Source organism: Pangasianodon hypophthalmus, chromosome 2 (assembly GCF_027358585.1).
Source record: "Pangasianodon hypophthalmus isolate fPanHyp1 chromosome 2, fPanHyp1.pri, whole genome shotgun sequence".
NCBI lineage: Eukaryota > Metazoa > Chordata > Actinopteri > Siluriformes > Pangasiidae > Pangasianodon > Pangasianodon hypophthalmus.
In genome coordinates this window covers 5,723,746-5,740,216 of record NC_069711.1, presented here as the reverse complement: position 1 = coordinate 5,740,216, position 16,471 = coordinate 5,723,746, and the positions used below count along the sequence as shown (strand labels likewise).

The 16,471-nt window shown below is 39.6% G+C and overlaps 1 protein-coding gene across 9 annotated transcripts in view; it reads left to right on the top strand.

Moving 5' to 3' along the window:
- Positions 1–16,471, top strand: part of chd6 (chromodomain helicase DNA binding protein 6) — a 102,008-nt gene that overhangs the window by 81,054 nt on the left and 4,483 nt on the right. For 8 of the 9 annotated variants that reach the window (XM_053228965.1, XM_053228979.1, XM_053228961.1 and 5 more), the window contains 11 exons: positions 111–186; positions 284–335; positions 1,542–1,788; positions 2,820–3,028; positions 3,112–5,004; positions 9,619–9,764; positions 9,876–10,091; positions 10,211–10,681; positions 10,782–10,979; positions 15,244–15,387; positions 15,495–15,599. In XM_053228965.1, coding sequence (XP_053084940.1) covers positions 111–186; positions 284–335; positions 1,542–1,788; positions 2,820–3,028; positions 3,112–5,004; positions 9,619–9,764; positions 9,876–10,091; positions 10,211–10,681; positions 10,782–10,979; positions 15,244–15,387; positions 15,495–15,599 — 3,757 coding nt within the window. The remainder of the gene's footprint in view (positions 1–110; positions 187–283; positions 336–1,541; positions 1,789–2,819; positions 3,029–3,111; positions 5,005–9,618; positions 9,765–9,875; positions 10,092–10,210; positions 10,682–10,781; positions 10,980–15,243; positions 15,388–15,494; positions 15,600–16,471) is intronic. The other variant, XM_053228963.1, reaches the window with a different exon arrangement.

Genomic DNA, 16,471 nt, shown 5'->3' with positions numbered 1-16,471 from the left:
GAAAGTCATTCATATGAACATATTTTATTTTGGTTGAATTTGATTGACTTCATACTTTGTAATTTGTTGTAGCTGCCAAAATAGGCTTTATTTGATTAAATGTTTTGCAGTGTAATCAAGAGCAATGATATAAAAGAAGAAGTAGACGGTAAGCCAGAGGGAATAGAGGACAAAGAAGAGAAAAAGGTGATGATTAAATGTCAGGTGAACGATATTTTTGGAAAATTGTAGTGTAAACGGCATAAATTTTGATGTTGTAACATTCAATGTGCTTTCTTCAAAGCAGGCAAACTCTTTCTCAGAGGACACAGTGAAACATGACAGTTCTCTTGGAGGTATGTTTTTACAGAGCCGCTAAGGGGACATGGTGATGGAAAAAAAAAAATATGAGATGGGAGGAATATTTATATTTCAATATAATTTTTTTTTTCAATACAAACTTTGTGGTTCTCTCGCAATTATTATTATTATTTATTTATTTTTTGCTTTTTCGTGAGTTTTTTTTTTTTTGTGAGCAATGCAAGAGCATTGAAATATAAATTTTCCTCCCATCTCATATTTTTTTTCATCACCATGTTCCCTTAGTGGCTCCAAAATTTGTTTGTGAACTACACAGAAAAGTTTTGCTTGGCATATTAACATGTCAAATACAAATACATATCTAATTTGTCCTATGGGTTGCGACTAGTCGACTAGTCGACTGCTCAGCTGTTGGGACTGTGGACAGCGAGGCAGATGGAAATGCAGAGAGACAGTAAAGAAAACCAGGTTACCTGTACTTTGATGGTGTACTTTGATGATTTCACACTGTGTAAAACTTTGCTGGGAGAAGACATGTTTAAAAAATTTTCTTTTGCTTTAATGGAACATTGTCAGTTTGACATTAATTTCTATAGAGTGTAGAGGTGTGTGCAAGACTATTTTTTAATCCCGTTCCTGAAGGAAATTTCTCTACAGTTATTTTTGTTATCCTTTAAATCTAATAAAATTTAAATAAAATCCTTGCACTGTGGCAGAGTGATTGTGCACTCTGCAAAAGACTGCATTCATTGCAGCAATTTGCATTTCACTATCCAATGCCACTCAGCTAGTTTAGAGCGGTGCTCTAGATAATTCACAGAGGCCAATTTATGCACACTTTTGCTACTGAGGCTGGAGCTGAACATGGCAGAAAAACCTCACAGGTTTTTGCATCCTCCACCTAAGTAAGGCTGATCATTGAGTGATTTATTATTTTGTTTACAATTTATTGCATGAATTTATTCACGTTTATTGTTGACAATGTAGCCTCAAAGAAGCTAATAATTTGTAGCCTGTGTATGACTGTTGACTGAAGATTGGTGTGATGCCTTCTTTGCTACACTAATTAAAGAGCCTAAAAATAGCAATGTCCTGAATCAGTTTTTTGTAATTTTTGAATTACTGGTCGACTAGTACAATTTAAGTCATGCAACCCCTAGTGTGACATTGAGTGTGATGATATGCATTGCTGGTATTTAGGTATGTGCTATTGTCACAGAAGCACTGTGTTTTTGATGTAGTGACTCGTCCAGATGGATTAGCTGAGGAGGTAGTGGAGCAAGGTCAGGCACTATGGCCGACAGCATCTGCTCTTACAGCAAGGTTACGACGACTTATCACTGCCTATCAGCGATACACACGCCGTGAACCATTTCGTCATGAAATTCTCATGCATGAGGGCATTGGGCCTGTTGCCTGGCAACTGGGTGAGGAGCTACGACGCTGTACGACAAATTCTGATCCACTTTTCCTTGAGTGGCAAAGAAGGTGAGCAATGTCAGAGGCTTTTTTGTTACATATTCATTTTACAGGTTTGGGTGTTACAGCAACATTTCCTTTTATTACAGGGACTGTATCTACATTTTAAAAAAACAAATAACTATTTAGTATTATTTCACCCAGTGGAGCACATACATAAATAGACTTTCCCCATTTAGACCAATGAGCAGTTCCGTGTACATACATGTGAACAGCATTTACACATTTTAGTAGGTCTGTGCCTGGTGATGGTTAAACAAGTTCCCACTGTAACAACCTCCAGTGACAGTATAAAAAAAGAAAAATCACTTAGCGCTGGTTAAAAAATATATATATTAAAAAAGCATTCTTTATTGATTTTTGTTTCATGCGGTTTATAGCAAGACACTAGTAATTTGGGACATGAATATAATTTAACTTTTAAACATGTCAGATGATGACTGAAAGCACTCTGAGGCACTGTGTGCTGTTGCAGATATCATTCCTAGCAAAATAAAAAAGGCATTCTATGGTCTTAATTAGCCTAGGTTATGTGAACATAAAAAAAAAAAAAAAAAACTTTTTTCAGTTATTTTTCAGTTCTCACAGCTCAGACTATGGTGGAAAAAAAATCTAACAAGAATCCTAATCCACTCAGTACTAGTGTGCTAATCTAAAAAAAAATAGTAATAATAATGATTTGGCAGAACAGGTGAATAAAAAGGAAATAATCAAGCCAAACTGCACCTTTTTGCATGCTACATACACTACACATGCTTCCTTACTCTGCTGATTTCCGCAGCCCTTTACTCTTCCTGTTTTTGTGTCATTCCTCCATAGTCATGTCATTAAGTCCTTTTTCTGGTATTACTTGAAAGTCCTTCACTTGCATCCATTATATTATTTAAAAACAAAGAAACCATTTTATGCTTACAATGTTTTTGGAGCCATAACATTAGCCAAGAACTAGCAATTCCTAAGACTAGGCTTAGTTACAGTTTTAAAGCTGATTTTAACTGAATGAATTTGTCCCATAATTTTTTGGTGTGTTCATGTTACAGGTGGACACGCCGTGAACAAGCTGATTTCTATCGTACTGTGTCCTCATTTGGTGTGGTGTATGACCCAGAGAAGAAGGTTTTTGACTGGCGCCAGTTCCGTATCTTTGCTCGTTTGGAGAGAAAAACAGATGAAAGTTTGGAAAGATATTTTTGGAGCTTTGTGTCTATGTGTCGTACTGCCTGCAGACTGCCACCAAGGAAAGATGAAGGTAGAGGTGGATGGATAAAGGGATGACATTGGATAGGTTAGTTTTGTTACTTAAACTATATTTCTGACTTTTTTCCACTGTAGGTCTGGTTGACCCCACTCTGTGTATAGAACCCATTACTGAAGAACGAGCTGCTCGTACATTGTACCGCATTGAGCTCATGCGAAAGGTTCGTGAGCAGGTGTTGAATCACCCACTCCTAGAGGAGCGGCTGAAGCTGTGTCGTCCTAGTCTTTACTTGCCTGTTTGGTGGGAATGTGGGAAACATGACCGTGATCTTCTCACTGGTGTAGCCAAGCATGGCCTTAGCCGCACTGACTTCTACATATTGAATGATCCTCATTTGTCTTTCCTGGAGACCTACCGTAACTACATCCCGAAAGAAAACCATGGAAACCCAGTGTCAAGCTTGCCCCATCAACACTGCTATCTGGGACACTGCCATTCTCCTCAGCCCACAGAGTATCATCATACCCTCTTACACTCCTCACAAATACACCAGCACATGCATGCGCATGGACATCACCAAGCCTCAGAAGTAGTAGCAGCATCAGAATCAGAAAGCACTTTGACTATGCCTGCAAACTCCAGGGAAAACTTCTTGGACTGCCCCACAATTAATGACTCTTTGGATCTTGGGTCTCTACAGCATGAAGGCTTGACCTCTGGCTCCCTCCATAGCAAAACTAGCAAAGAACCGTTCAATGGATTTCCATTTAATTCTGCCTCAGCTGGTCAGAGTATGTTAAATTCATATGATGTACAAGGAGACATTACTGGGGCACAAGGAGACATGACTGACTCTATAGATGGGAAACTTCGAAATGACGTTCTTGTGGGAGAACAGGGGTCCTCAGAGGAGACTGGGTTAATGGCCCCTTCAGTGGAACTAGATGAACTTCAGACCCCGTGGGGAAGCTCAGATCATGCTGAAACCTCTGATATTTTCAATGAAGGTGATCCTATCTTGGGGGAGCCTTCACTGGAAACAGAATTCCTGGACCCTCCTCAGTCTGAAGATGGACAGGAACGGGAGGATCCACTTACAGGCTGTTTAAGCATACCAAGTTCTGACTCACAGAGTGACCATGTAGAACCACTAGCACCAAGCTTCATGTTGTTCAAAGATCTAAATGCTGGAGAGACTTCCATGGAACAGCCAGATTTATCTGCCAGTCCACCTGAATATGTTGCTCCCCAACCACTTGCACTTTCAGATGTAGGCATTGACCAAGCAGGGTCCATTAGTGAGGAGCTAGAAACAAAGCTGGGTGATTCTGACATCACACATTGTAACCCTAGTTCAGAAGATAGAGCAGAACATGTAGAATATCACTTTAAGAAAGAGGAAACTTCCCATGGTGGCCATAGTAATTTGGAAACTGATCAGAGGCTAAAGGAAATTGAAAGCAAAACAAATAATGTGCCCTCTGTAGAAACTCTGATGGAAAATCACTTGGAGCCCCTGAAGGTAGTGTGCAACATGCCAAGTGAGGAACAGCTGAAGGATCATTGTCAAGTGTACTTGGAAGAATCTTGTGAAAAACTCCTAATGGAGCCAGATAAAGTGCCCTTAACAGAACCTTATGATATACCATGCAAAGGGACCCTGGAGGAACTACTTGAAGGATCCCCCAATGACCCAAGTGAAAAATTGTTGGTAAAAGAAGCTTCTGGAAAACCCCTTGAAAATTCTTTAGAACTAGTAGAGAATAGTCCAGCCAACCCCACACTCTCCCCCCATACTTTGCCTTCTTCATTTCCGTTGTTTCCCACCTTTCCCACCCCAGTACCAGACCACTCTGTGTTCCCAGACCCTGAGGCTGACCATGACATAAAACAGGAGTTACTCTTGGGTTCAATAGAGTCAGAGGTCAAACCCAAACCTGACAGCACCACAATGACCCCACACCTGGAACAGGCTGCTGATGTGGAAGTGAAGGATGAGATGAAGGAAGAAGAAACAAAGACAACAGGTACAGTACATTTACCAGTTTCTATGTTCAGTTTTAGTCCTTATCTTGGATACAGAGCCCAACCCATTACCCAGTATCATTGCATCAATATATCATGTTAATCCATTATTTGGCTAAGTACACTTTTTATAATTATTTTTAAAGATTTAAGAGGATTATTCTTACTTGCTAGTTCATCAAAAAATGTAGAAAGAATACAGCAAGATAGATGTTGGGAGTAATAATTGGAAATTCTTATAAACACAACCATGCAGTTTGATTATAATATCCCTCTATAGGTACACTTACTGTCCACTTTATTAGACACATCAGAATGAAGAAAAAGTGTGATCTCCGTGACTCTAACTGTGGCAGGGATGTTGGTACTAGATGGGCTGGTTTGAGTATATCAGAAACTGCTCTCCTGGGATTTTCCACACACAACAGAATAATGCAAAAAAAAAAAACATTAAGTATATAGTAACTGAAATAATCACTCTTTACAACTGTGGCAAGCAGAAAAGCATCTCAACATGCACAAAACATTGAACCTTGAGGTGGATGGGCTACAACAGCAGAAGTCCAGATTGGGTTCCACTCCTGGAAGCCATGAACAGGAATCTGAGGCTATCATGGGCACAGCCTCACCCAAACTGGAATCAGACTGGACCCAATCATCTGTTCTTCTTCCAGTCTTCAGCATTCCAGTTTTGGTGAGCCCATGATAGCCTCAGATTGGATAACCACATAAATGAGCAGGTGTTCAGGTGTTTCTGTTAAAGTGACCAGTGGGTGTATATAAAAAGTACACACACACACGCACACAGATATACACGATCCCTTCTGAAAGTATTGGAATGGCAGGGCTAATTCATTTGTTTTTGGTATACACCGAAGACATTTGGGTTTGAGATCAAAAGCTGAATATGAAATGATCGATCAGAATTTCAGCTTTCATTTCCTGATATTTACATCTAGATGTGTTAAACATGTGTTAAACTTAAAACATGTGTTAAAATGTGTTAAACTTAAAATATAGCACCTTTTGTTTAAACTCACCTATTTTCAAGTGATCAAAAATATTGGAACCTGTGACTGGCAGGTGTTTCTTGTTGCCCAGGTGTTCCCTGTTAGGCTGATTGTTTAAACAATTAATAGCTCTGAATGTACTCACATGCTGTATTCATTTAGTATTCATGTGCTATAATATTTATGCTGTGTTTTTCCTGCCCGACTAGTAATCTGCTTGGACTACTTTCTCTTGGCGCATCGTAGACAAGCTCTGAGTAGATCTCTCTAGATAGGTCATATAGCCTCTGTATAGGCTCTATTTTGCCTGTAAATACTGTGAATTAAAGTATACATTTTTAAGTAAAAATGTGTGCAAATCTTGCATGTAGGAGAGTCCTCAGGACAGAGGAGCTTTCTGGTTTCTTCTTACCTTGTCTTATAACATCGAGGGAGAGAGAAAAAGTTGTAGTTCATGGTTACACAATTGCACTTTTTGACCATATAGTATATAGTCATAGAAGGGAATTATTTATAATCGCCCTATCCGGTATAACCCATAGTCTGGTTCTTCTCAAGGTTTCTTCCTCTTATCAACTCAGGGAGTTTTTCGTTCCCACCATTGCCGCTTTCATGCTCATTAGTGATAAATTCATAAATTTAAAATGTATATCCTGAATTTATATATTTCTGTAAAGCTGCTTTGTGACAATGTCTATTGTTAAAAGTGCTATGCAAAAAAAATTTAATTGAATTGAAAAAGGAGGCTAATGAGGGAACATTTGTTATAACTGCTCTAACATAAGTGATAACAGAAACTGGATGTTCCACAACATGAAATGTAACTATGAATGTTTAAAAAATTATGGTGTTAAAAAGTATGGTTGAAAAGAATGATGATTCATTAATGAATTAAGAAATAAATAATTATTTGCAAACAGGTGTGGTATAAGAGGAATAAAACACTTCAGGGCCAGCTGTTACAGGAACTTAACAATTTCGGGGTGGCAGTGGCATCACATTTACATTACATTTATGGCATTTGACAGACGCCCTTAGCCAGAGCGACTTACAGTTATCTCGTTTATACACCTGAGCAGTTGAGGGTTAAGGGCCTTGCTCAAGGGCCCAGCAGTGGCAGCTTGGCAGTGCTGAGATTTGAACTCTCAACCTTCTGATCAGGAGTCCAACGTCTTAACCACTTATTCCTATAACAACATGCCCCATCGTGATTTATTCACTATATAGCTAGCTAATATTACTGCAGTATGCCACCATTGTTACCTTGAATGTGGGCCTTATACACAAACATTTAGTATGTTAGGTTTCACAGATGTAACTTTATTATAAGAAGCAACACAAATAGTCAAATACACTGATCAGCCATAACATTAAAACCACTGACACGTGAAGTGAATAGCATTGAATATCTCATTACAATGGCACCTGTCATGGGGTGGGATATATTAAGCAGCAAGTGAATAGTCAGTTCTCAAAGTTGATGTGTTGGAAGCAGGAAAAATGGGCAAGCTTAAGGATCTGAGCGACTTTGATAAGGGCTGAATTGTGTGGCTAGACGACTGGATCAGAACATCTCCAAAATGGCAGGTCTTGTGAGGTGTTCCTGGTATGCAGTGGTTAGTACTGACCAAAAGTGGTCCAATGAAGGACAACTGGTGAACCAGCGACAGGGTCATGGGCACCCAAGGCTCACTGGTGTGCGTGGGGAGTGAAGGCTAGCCCGTCTGGTCCGATCCCACAGAAGAGCTACTGTAGCACAAATTGCTGAAAATGTTAATGTTGGCTATGATAGAAAGATGTCATAACACAGTGCATCGCAGCTTGCTGTGTATGGGGCTGCATAGCCATAGACCGGTCAGAGTGCCCATGCTGACCCCTGTCTACCGCCAAAAGTGCCTACAATGGGCACGTGAGCATCAGAACTGGACCGTGGAGCAATGTAAGAAGGTGGCTTGGTCTCATAAATCATGTTTTCTTTTACATCATGTGGATGGCCTGGTGCATGCGCATCATTTACCTGGGGAAGAGATGGCACCAGCATGCACTATGGGAAGAAGGCAAACCAGTGGCGGCAGTACGATGCTCTGGGCAATGTTCTGCTGGGAAAACTTGGGTCCTGGCATTTATGTGGATGTTACTTTGCTACCCCTTCATGGCAACTTTATTTCCTAATATCTGTGGGATGTGCTGGATCCCTGGAGGCCCCACCTCGCCACTTACAGGACTTAAAGGATCTGCTGCTAACGTCTTGGTGCCAGATACCACAGCACACCTTCAGAGGTCATGTGGAGTCCAGGCCTCGATGGGTCAGAGCTGTTTTGGTGGCACAAGGGGGGCCTACACAATATTAGGCAGGTGGTTTTAATGTTATGGCTGATCAGTGTAAGGTAAATATGAAGATATATGATATATTTGCTTTCATCATATAACGGTTTATATTGTGTTAAAATTACTTGTACATTTGTGCATAAACATTCAAGTTTTACAAAATCTTGAATTATTTTTCATAGTGATGCATAGTGATGCCAATGAAATTTGGAGTTGTATATAGGAGTAGGATTATACTTTAGCTGCTTGTCAACGTAGGATTTTATGCTTCTCAATTTTTTTATTTTTTTTTTAATCTTCAATTTTACCCATATTTGGATTGCCTATATCCTAAACCTTGCTGAATGAAAAATTGTGATTACATTCCGAAAGTGGAATAATACAAGCTATAGAAAGAAAATTGAGGTATATAGCATAGTAAATTTTGTCTAATATTTCAGAATACTAGGTGTGATTTATGATTGTCCTAAATTTGAAACCTTATAATTGAGTAGAAGTATTACTTGGTGTCAATAAAGGTATCAGTACTACTGTAAATATACATTTTGAAGGGCCATTATTTCAAATAATTAGACAGATACAATTCTGACATTCTGGTTTCTCTGAGAAGTACCTCAGCTCTGATGAGAAAACTTTGTTAGATTATTGAAATAAAATCCAACAAAAAGTGAAGAAAGCTAAATTTGTACAACGAATCTGACACCCGTCCAATGTAAAACCAGCTATATTTTATATCAGTGTATCAGTATCAATAACTGATCAGCAGTACTTCATAATTCTCAGTTTCAAATATCAGTCATAGCCTAGAAAAAGTTTGAAGTAAATTGAAGACGTTCATGCAACCAACCTTTTGGAATTTGTTTGAATTGACATGGAATGACCCAGTAGTTAGATCCTCTTTTGTATACAAGGTTGGGATTTGATAATGCACTGATGACGACACTAAATTAAAACACTAATACTTTTAGGCTTTTTTAGGCTAACTCACAGCAGCGCAAGAATACCATGTTTTAAAGATTTTTCTCCACAGACTCAGTGATAACATTTTTTAACAACAAACTAAAGCATACTAACAGTATACACAAGCTGATATTTGACATTAGGCATAGTAATTATTTTTATTTTTAAAAAAATCTGGAATACAGAGACAGAGTAACAAAAAGTATTTACAGAATAATAATATATAAATTATTATCTGTAGTTACATCATATAAAACGGTTTGGAACAATATTTACTGCCATTATACCGATTATAATTATTTGTGTATGCTTCTTCAGCTTTATTGGGGGATAGTTTTGTTGAGGCACCACAGTTTGATCCATCCATATGTGAGGTGGCAGGCAGTCTTCATGATCCAAAGGAGCCAACCATTGCTCGACTGCTACAAGAGAAACCCCATTACACATTCTCCGAGTGGCCCAAGGTTTGTGTAGTCTGTCTTTCATTTGATATTTCATAACCATTTCTAAAAGTATTTCATGCACTCAATGTGTTATTTTTTTAAATTTAACACTTTAAATTTCTACTTTTTCAGGACAAAGTTATCATCAACCGCATTGACAGTATTTGCCAAGCCATCTTAAAGGGGAAGTGGCCTTCCCCCAGTCAGCAGTATGAATCTCCCAACTCAGTTGTCAACACCTGTCTGTCCAACAGTGCCCAGCAAAGGGCAGGGTTTTTACCAGCAAGAATACCTCTACCTCAAGACCTTAACTTAAACATTCCACACTCAATACCCCATATACACAAGGTAAGTGGTTACAGCTTTGTAATTGTGAAATAAAGGTTGAAGACACCATAATGATAAAGCATGCCATTTTGTAAAATTACAACATGTAAGTCATTTTCTTTCTTTCCCACTGTCTCCAGGAACGGTTAGTAACACCTGCATTTCTTTCTGAACTCAAGCGTTCCAAGTGTGGGTTTAACACGGAGGTTCCTGTCAAACCAATCGATCTTGGAGAAAAAATCCAACGTGGCATCTCCCACCATGGGGGTGCCCTCCTCCTAAATGGTTGGCAAGAAGCTGCAATGGATCTGTCTAAGGCAACAGAAATTGCATTTGGTAGGGAGGCTGAATCTATGAGACATGTGACCCATGCTGTCCAATCAGCACCTCACAAAATGCCTAACCTAAGCTCCATGGAGGGCTTGATGGGATTGGACATGGCGGGTATTCTGCAAGCAGGACTTGTACACCCTGTTACAGGGCAGATTGTTAATGGCAGCCTTCGTCGTGACGATTCAATAATGAGGAGGAGGAGAGGTCGAAGGAGAAATGTGGAAACACTTGACCTTGGATTGGTGAAGGAACGAGACATAAATTTAAGTAAAGCAAAGGTAAGGGAGATTATGAAGATGGTTAGTTGGATATATGTGGAACAGTGTAATTTTTGAGAGGGTAAATGAAGTAACCAACCAAATTCTGGGTTTTTTAAAGGGGCAGCCAGAGACTATCAACCAGCCCATTGTGTCCTCCACCTCCTCTCAGCCTGACTGCCCCACCCATCCCGCTTCTGTACCCCCTCCCTCAGAGTCACTGACCATGAGTGTTGACAGAGAGGCAGCCAGTAAAGGCCTGATGGAATGGCTCAGACAGAACCCAAGCTACAGAATGGAGCTTCCTGCTTTTTCAATGGTCAGTCACACAAATTTAGAAGGGTCTGAAAGTGAGGGAATGATGTAAGATTCTGAAAGGAATATTTTACTTAAACATGCTAACATGATTAACAGTGAATGGATGTTATGTTAACATGAGTGTTTGTATTACAATGCAGTTCACAAGTACATGGAGAGTGGCAGTGTTTCAGGACATTTCATTCATTGTTTCTTTCATTTTTCTTCCACTTATCCTGGTGAGGGTCATGGTTGCAAAAGGCTGAGAAAGTCTGCCCAGACTTCTTTAGCCCCAGCCACAAATTCCCTCCTCCTGGGGGATCCCCATCTGTTCACAAGACAACTGGGAGAGTCTACCAGGACCTGACTAGGCGGCATCCTTGCAAGGTGCCCAAACCATCTCAACTGGCTCCTCCCAAATCAGAGGAAAAGTGGCTGTACTCCAAAGTTCTCCCAGAACATTGAACCCCTCACCCTATCATGGAGAGTAAGCCCGGCTACCCTGTGGTGGGATCTCAGTTGTGCTACCCACAGCTCATGGGTAAACAGAGAGCTTTGCAAATAAAAGGGATGTTACTTCTAGCCCCACATACTGGAGACCTAACTGACCTTGGCTGTATCTTGATATCTTGCCCATGAAAACCACAAAAAAGTGGAGGAGATTGACTGGTAAAGTTTGTTCGCAAAAACTGAGCTTCTGCTTCACCACCACAGACTGGTACAGTGACTGTAACACTGCTGCTGCTTACCTGATCCATTTGTCCGTCTCCTGCACTTTTGTTCCAAGATACTTGAACTCATCTGTCAGAGGCAAAGTCTCTTCCCTCACCTGAAGGGAGCATCCCCCCCTTTTCCGGAAGATCGGAGGTCTGGTTCATATGGTGCCAAAATCTTCTCTGCATACCTTGATACTTCCATAAGGGTAAAGGGCTGGTCCAGTGTTCCACGACCTGGAAAGCACCTGCATTGTTCATACTGAATTCTAGGTTCAACTTTTGGAGGGAGTCTCTTCTCCCGAACCCTGGAATAGACCTTTCCTGGGTGGCTAAGGAGTGTGATTCCCCTATAACTGGAACACCCTTTTTTTTTTTTTTTTTTGGTTTTGTTTTGTTTTAAATAGGGATTACAGTACCAATTTGCCAGCCCAAGGGCACTGTCCCAGATCTCCATGCAACATTAAAGAGGCATGTTAACCACACAGCCCCAACCTTGTCCAGTGACTTCAACATCTCCAGCCAAATCTCATCCACTCCTGCAGCCTTACCACTATGAAATTTTCTAACTGCCATAATTAGTTTCTAACTGCCATAGTTAGCAGGGGCAGTGGTGGCTCAATGGTTAAGGCTCTGGCTTACTGATCAGAAAGTTGGGGGTTCGAGCACTGCCAAGTTGCCACTGTTGGGCCCTTGAGCATGGCCCTTAACTTAACCTCTCTGCTCCAGGGGTGCTGTATCATGGCTGACCCTGCGCTCTGACCCCAACTTCCTAACAAGCTGGGATATGCGAAGAAAAAGACTTTCACACTGCTGAGTGAAATTCTTCACTGAATTTGATTGAAGAATTTCATTCCGCTGTATATGTGACAAATAAAGGCTGCTTCTTCTAGCTCAGCCACAGAGATGGAGTCTAAAACACCAGAGATTTCTGGTGCTGGCTCCTGAAGGGACAGCATGTTCCTTAAAGTGCAAAGAGTTCCTAAACGTGTTCTCTCCATTGCTCGACAATATCCCAAGTAGAGGTCAACACTCCCTCACTCTCCTGAGGTGCCGACTGGTTTGCCAGAACATATTTTGAGCCATGCGAAAGTCTTTTTTCATTGCCTCTTCCATCTCCTTCTCTGCCGGAGTTTTGTTTCTGCAACTGCTTTTGCCACAGCCCTTCTGGTGCTTCTGTAGCTCTCAACTGAATCAGGAAAGCCCTCAATGAGCATTATTCAGAAGTCTTCTTTTTTTTAACTTGATGGCATCCCTCACCTCTGGTGTCCACAAGTCTGTCCTAGGGTTACTGCCTTGAGCACCTGCTCCAAGAAGGCTGAATACTCCAAAGTGCTATTTGGTGCACAAACAACAGTCAGTTTTCCTTCCCAACACTTGGAGATAACCCTCTTGTCCATTGGGAAAAACTCTGAGGCCCTAGTCTTTTTTGTACCTTTCATAGGGGTCATTAGGATTGCTGTTTCTTTAACTTCTCCCCTCAGATCTGTTCACCAAGGGTGGCCTTACTGGGTGCAGTAAGGTCTCATCAATGATGGCAATAATGATGATAATCATAAAGAGCACCTCCTTTTTCACCATGTGTCCCTCATTTCATTCTTCTAATACAGGTTAATGTTTCATCTGGTCACATATCTCACCAGTCTTTCAATGTATTTTAGTAAACTTTACAAAGGCCTTTATGTTCTTAAATCTTCACTTTGCAGTTTGTGATAAAACCATCTGAGGCCATGCTGGTGTATTCTGATGATGTTAGCATTTCATGTATCCATATCTACACCTTGTGTTCTTAATCAGATTTAGTTTAGTTTAGTTGTCAGTCACTTAATGTTCTGCTTTAATGGCATTGACACACACTGGATGCTCATATTAAAGGACACAGCTAGCATAAACTCGCAATATCACCATCCAGCTGACAAAGAAATAACAGCCATAGCATTTAATATTTTATCGCTACAACAATACGGGAGACACAGTGGAAAAGCCAGTTCACTGAACTGAAAAATTATGCAGGGCATGAGAGACACATTTTTGTTTCTGGTAGCATTTTTTTTTTTCCCCACCTTTTAACGACTTTATCTAGTTTAGCTTGTTAATTTGTGAACCTCTGTCTTGTGAGCTAATAGAAAATAAGACAAAACAAGTTGTCTGTGGACTGTGGTCTCTTTGCATGGTGCATATCTAGAAGAAGGAAAAAAGTAGATAGCTACTGCTAGCTACATACCTACGTACTTCCAAAAAAGTCTGGTTGGACCTGAGGATCTGATTGGGAAAAATGTAAACAGGATAACTGTATTCAAAACAGTGGAATGTATTTTGCATTCAACAGACAAGCCTTTCAATAATAAAAGTACAGGTTAGGTGCTGTGAATTGCCGTTAAATAAACAGACATGCACTTCTGTTAATTTTCTAACAATTGAATAGTTTTATCCAGTGAAAATCAGTTTTGTCTCTCAGTTTTCTAGTTGGAATAGCTGCTATTTGTCTAAGGTTCCATAAAATTGAAGGATGAACTTACACACAGTAGCCTCCAAATGTATTGGAATGGCAAGGCCAATTCTTTGTTTTTGCTATACACTGAAGACTTTTGGGTTTGAGATCAAAAGATGAATATGAGACAATAGATCAGATGTTCAGCTTTCATTTCCTGATATATACATCTAGATGTGTTAAAGAAATTATAACATGGCACCTTTTGTTTGAACCCACTCATTTTTCATGTGATCAAAAAAACATGTGGAACATGTGACTGACAGGTGTTTCTTTTTGCCCAGGTGTGCCCTTTTAGATTGATTGTTTAAACAATTAATAGCTCTGAATGTCTACTCTTGGTTTGAGCCCTGGGTTTTCCCTGTGAAGACTGCATTTGTTGTTTAAAAGGACAAACGGAAGACAAGAGAGCTGTCTTGAAAAGCAACCTTCTAAAGAGGAGAAATCCCCCAAAACAAACAACAACTGAAAGAATCTGTGGTACAAGCCTGGAAACGAAGAATGCAACAGTTTAGTGATGTCACTGGGTCACTGGCTTAATGCAGTTATTGCAAGCATGGGATATGTATCCAAAGATTAAGTGTTATTTACTTTAATACTGTACTTTTGCTCACCTAAAAATGGGGTGAATTTCCACCAAAGGTACCATATTCTATGTTGTTTAACACATCTATATGTAAATATCGGAAAATGAAGGCTGAAATTCTCATCTATTGTGTCATATTCATCTTTGATCTCAAACCCAGTTATCTTCAGTGTATAGCAAAAACAGAAGAATTGGCCTTGCCGATACTGTCGGAGGGGACTGTATATTTGCAGTTACTAATTAAAACTTTAAATTTTGTACTATTAAAAATTATACTAAAGTAGAGAGCAAAACAACAAAAAACTTAATTTATGTAATGTGCCCCATACTAGCTTTAACTGTTAGCATTTTTGAATTATGTATTACTTAAAATCTACAATGAACATTTACACACAGCTCAAGTAGCTTTCTCCAAATAAATTGAAATGTTGTTTGGCCAAAAAGAAAGCACAGGAGTTGAAATTGTTCTTGTTCTAATTCCCTCATCATCTGTTAGTCTCAGACTGCAAGCATGTTGCACAGTTTTGCTGAACGTCCGAAGCAGAGGAGGCACCGTTGTAAAGACCCTACGAAGTTGGATGTTAATTCCCTGACTGGTGAGGAGAGAGTCCCAGTAGTGCACCGGAACACAGGTCGCAGGGTAAGAACTGTACATACATGCCCTTTTCTATTTTTTTTCTAATTGCAAGTTATATAAACAATGTGAGATAACACTGATTTTTGATGCTTTATTTTCTCTCCCCTTAGCTGGGTGGTGCAATGGCCCCAGCCATTAAGGAGCTCTCTCAATGGCTAGATGCAAACTTAGAATACTTTGTGGCTCCTGACTGGGCAGATGTGGTGAAGCATTCAGTAAGTCTTGCGAATTGCATGTTTAATTTTTTTTTTTTGAAATTCTCTTTAAATTACTTGGTTGAATAATAATACTTGGTTGTATATTTTAATATTGTAAACAGTCTTTTTGCCATGTAAAATGTACATTAGCAGTCTATATTTTTGTTATACAGCATGAAATTAAGAAGACACCAGTAATGTTATTTAAACAGGGCTTTTCCTCAAAATCAAACAGTAGAAACTAACAAAGTAACAAGGTACAATAATTAGACTAATAATTTAATCATTCCCATTAAATAAGTAACCTGAAGGAATAATTCAAAAAGTTTATTGAAATACATACATATAAATAGAATTTGGTTCCTTTCCGGGGATGTTGTACCACATACTCTGCTTTTACAGCTATGACTGCACACATCATGACACATTTAAACTAACTTCATGAAGAGAAACGATTGTAGAGTAACAAAGATAGAGTAATGGCAGATAAACATATAGGACTAACAAGAGAACCACTGTCAGGTCCTTTTTAGGTACTGTAATGAAAGGGGGTTGCCCCTCCTATGATGACTTACTCATATACGTAAAGGTGGTCATGTGGTAGTGTTTCAATTTAGAAGTGTGAATGTGGAAGTCACAATTATTCTCCATTATGCTATTCAAAATTAATTAGGTATTGGAAGCAGGAAATATCAGCATATACACTCATGGAACACTTCATTAGGAACACTATACTAATACGCCCTTTGCTCTCAAAATAGCCTCAATTCTTCATGGCATGGATTCCACAAGATGTTGCAAACATTCCTTTGAGATTGTGGTCCATGTTGATATGATTGCATTCCTGAAGATTTTTCAGGTGCACTTTCATGCTGCAACACTCCCGGTCT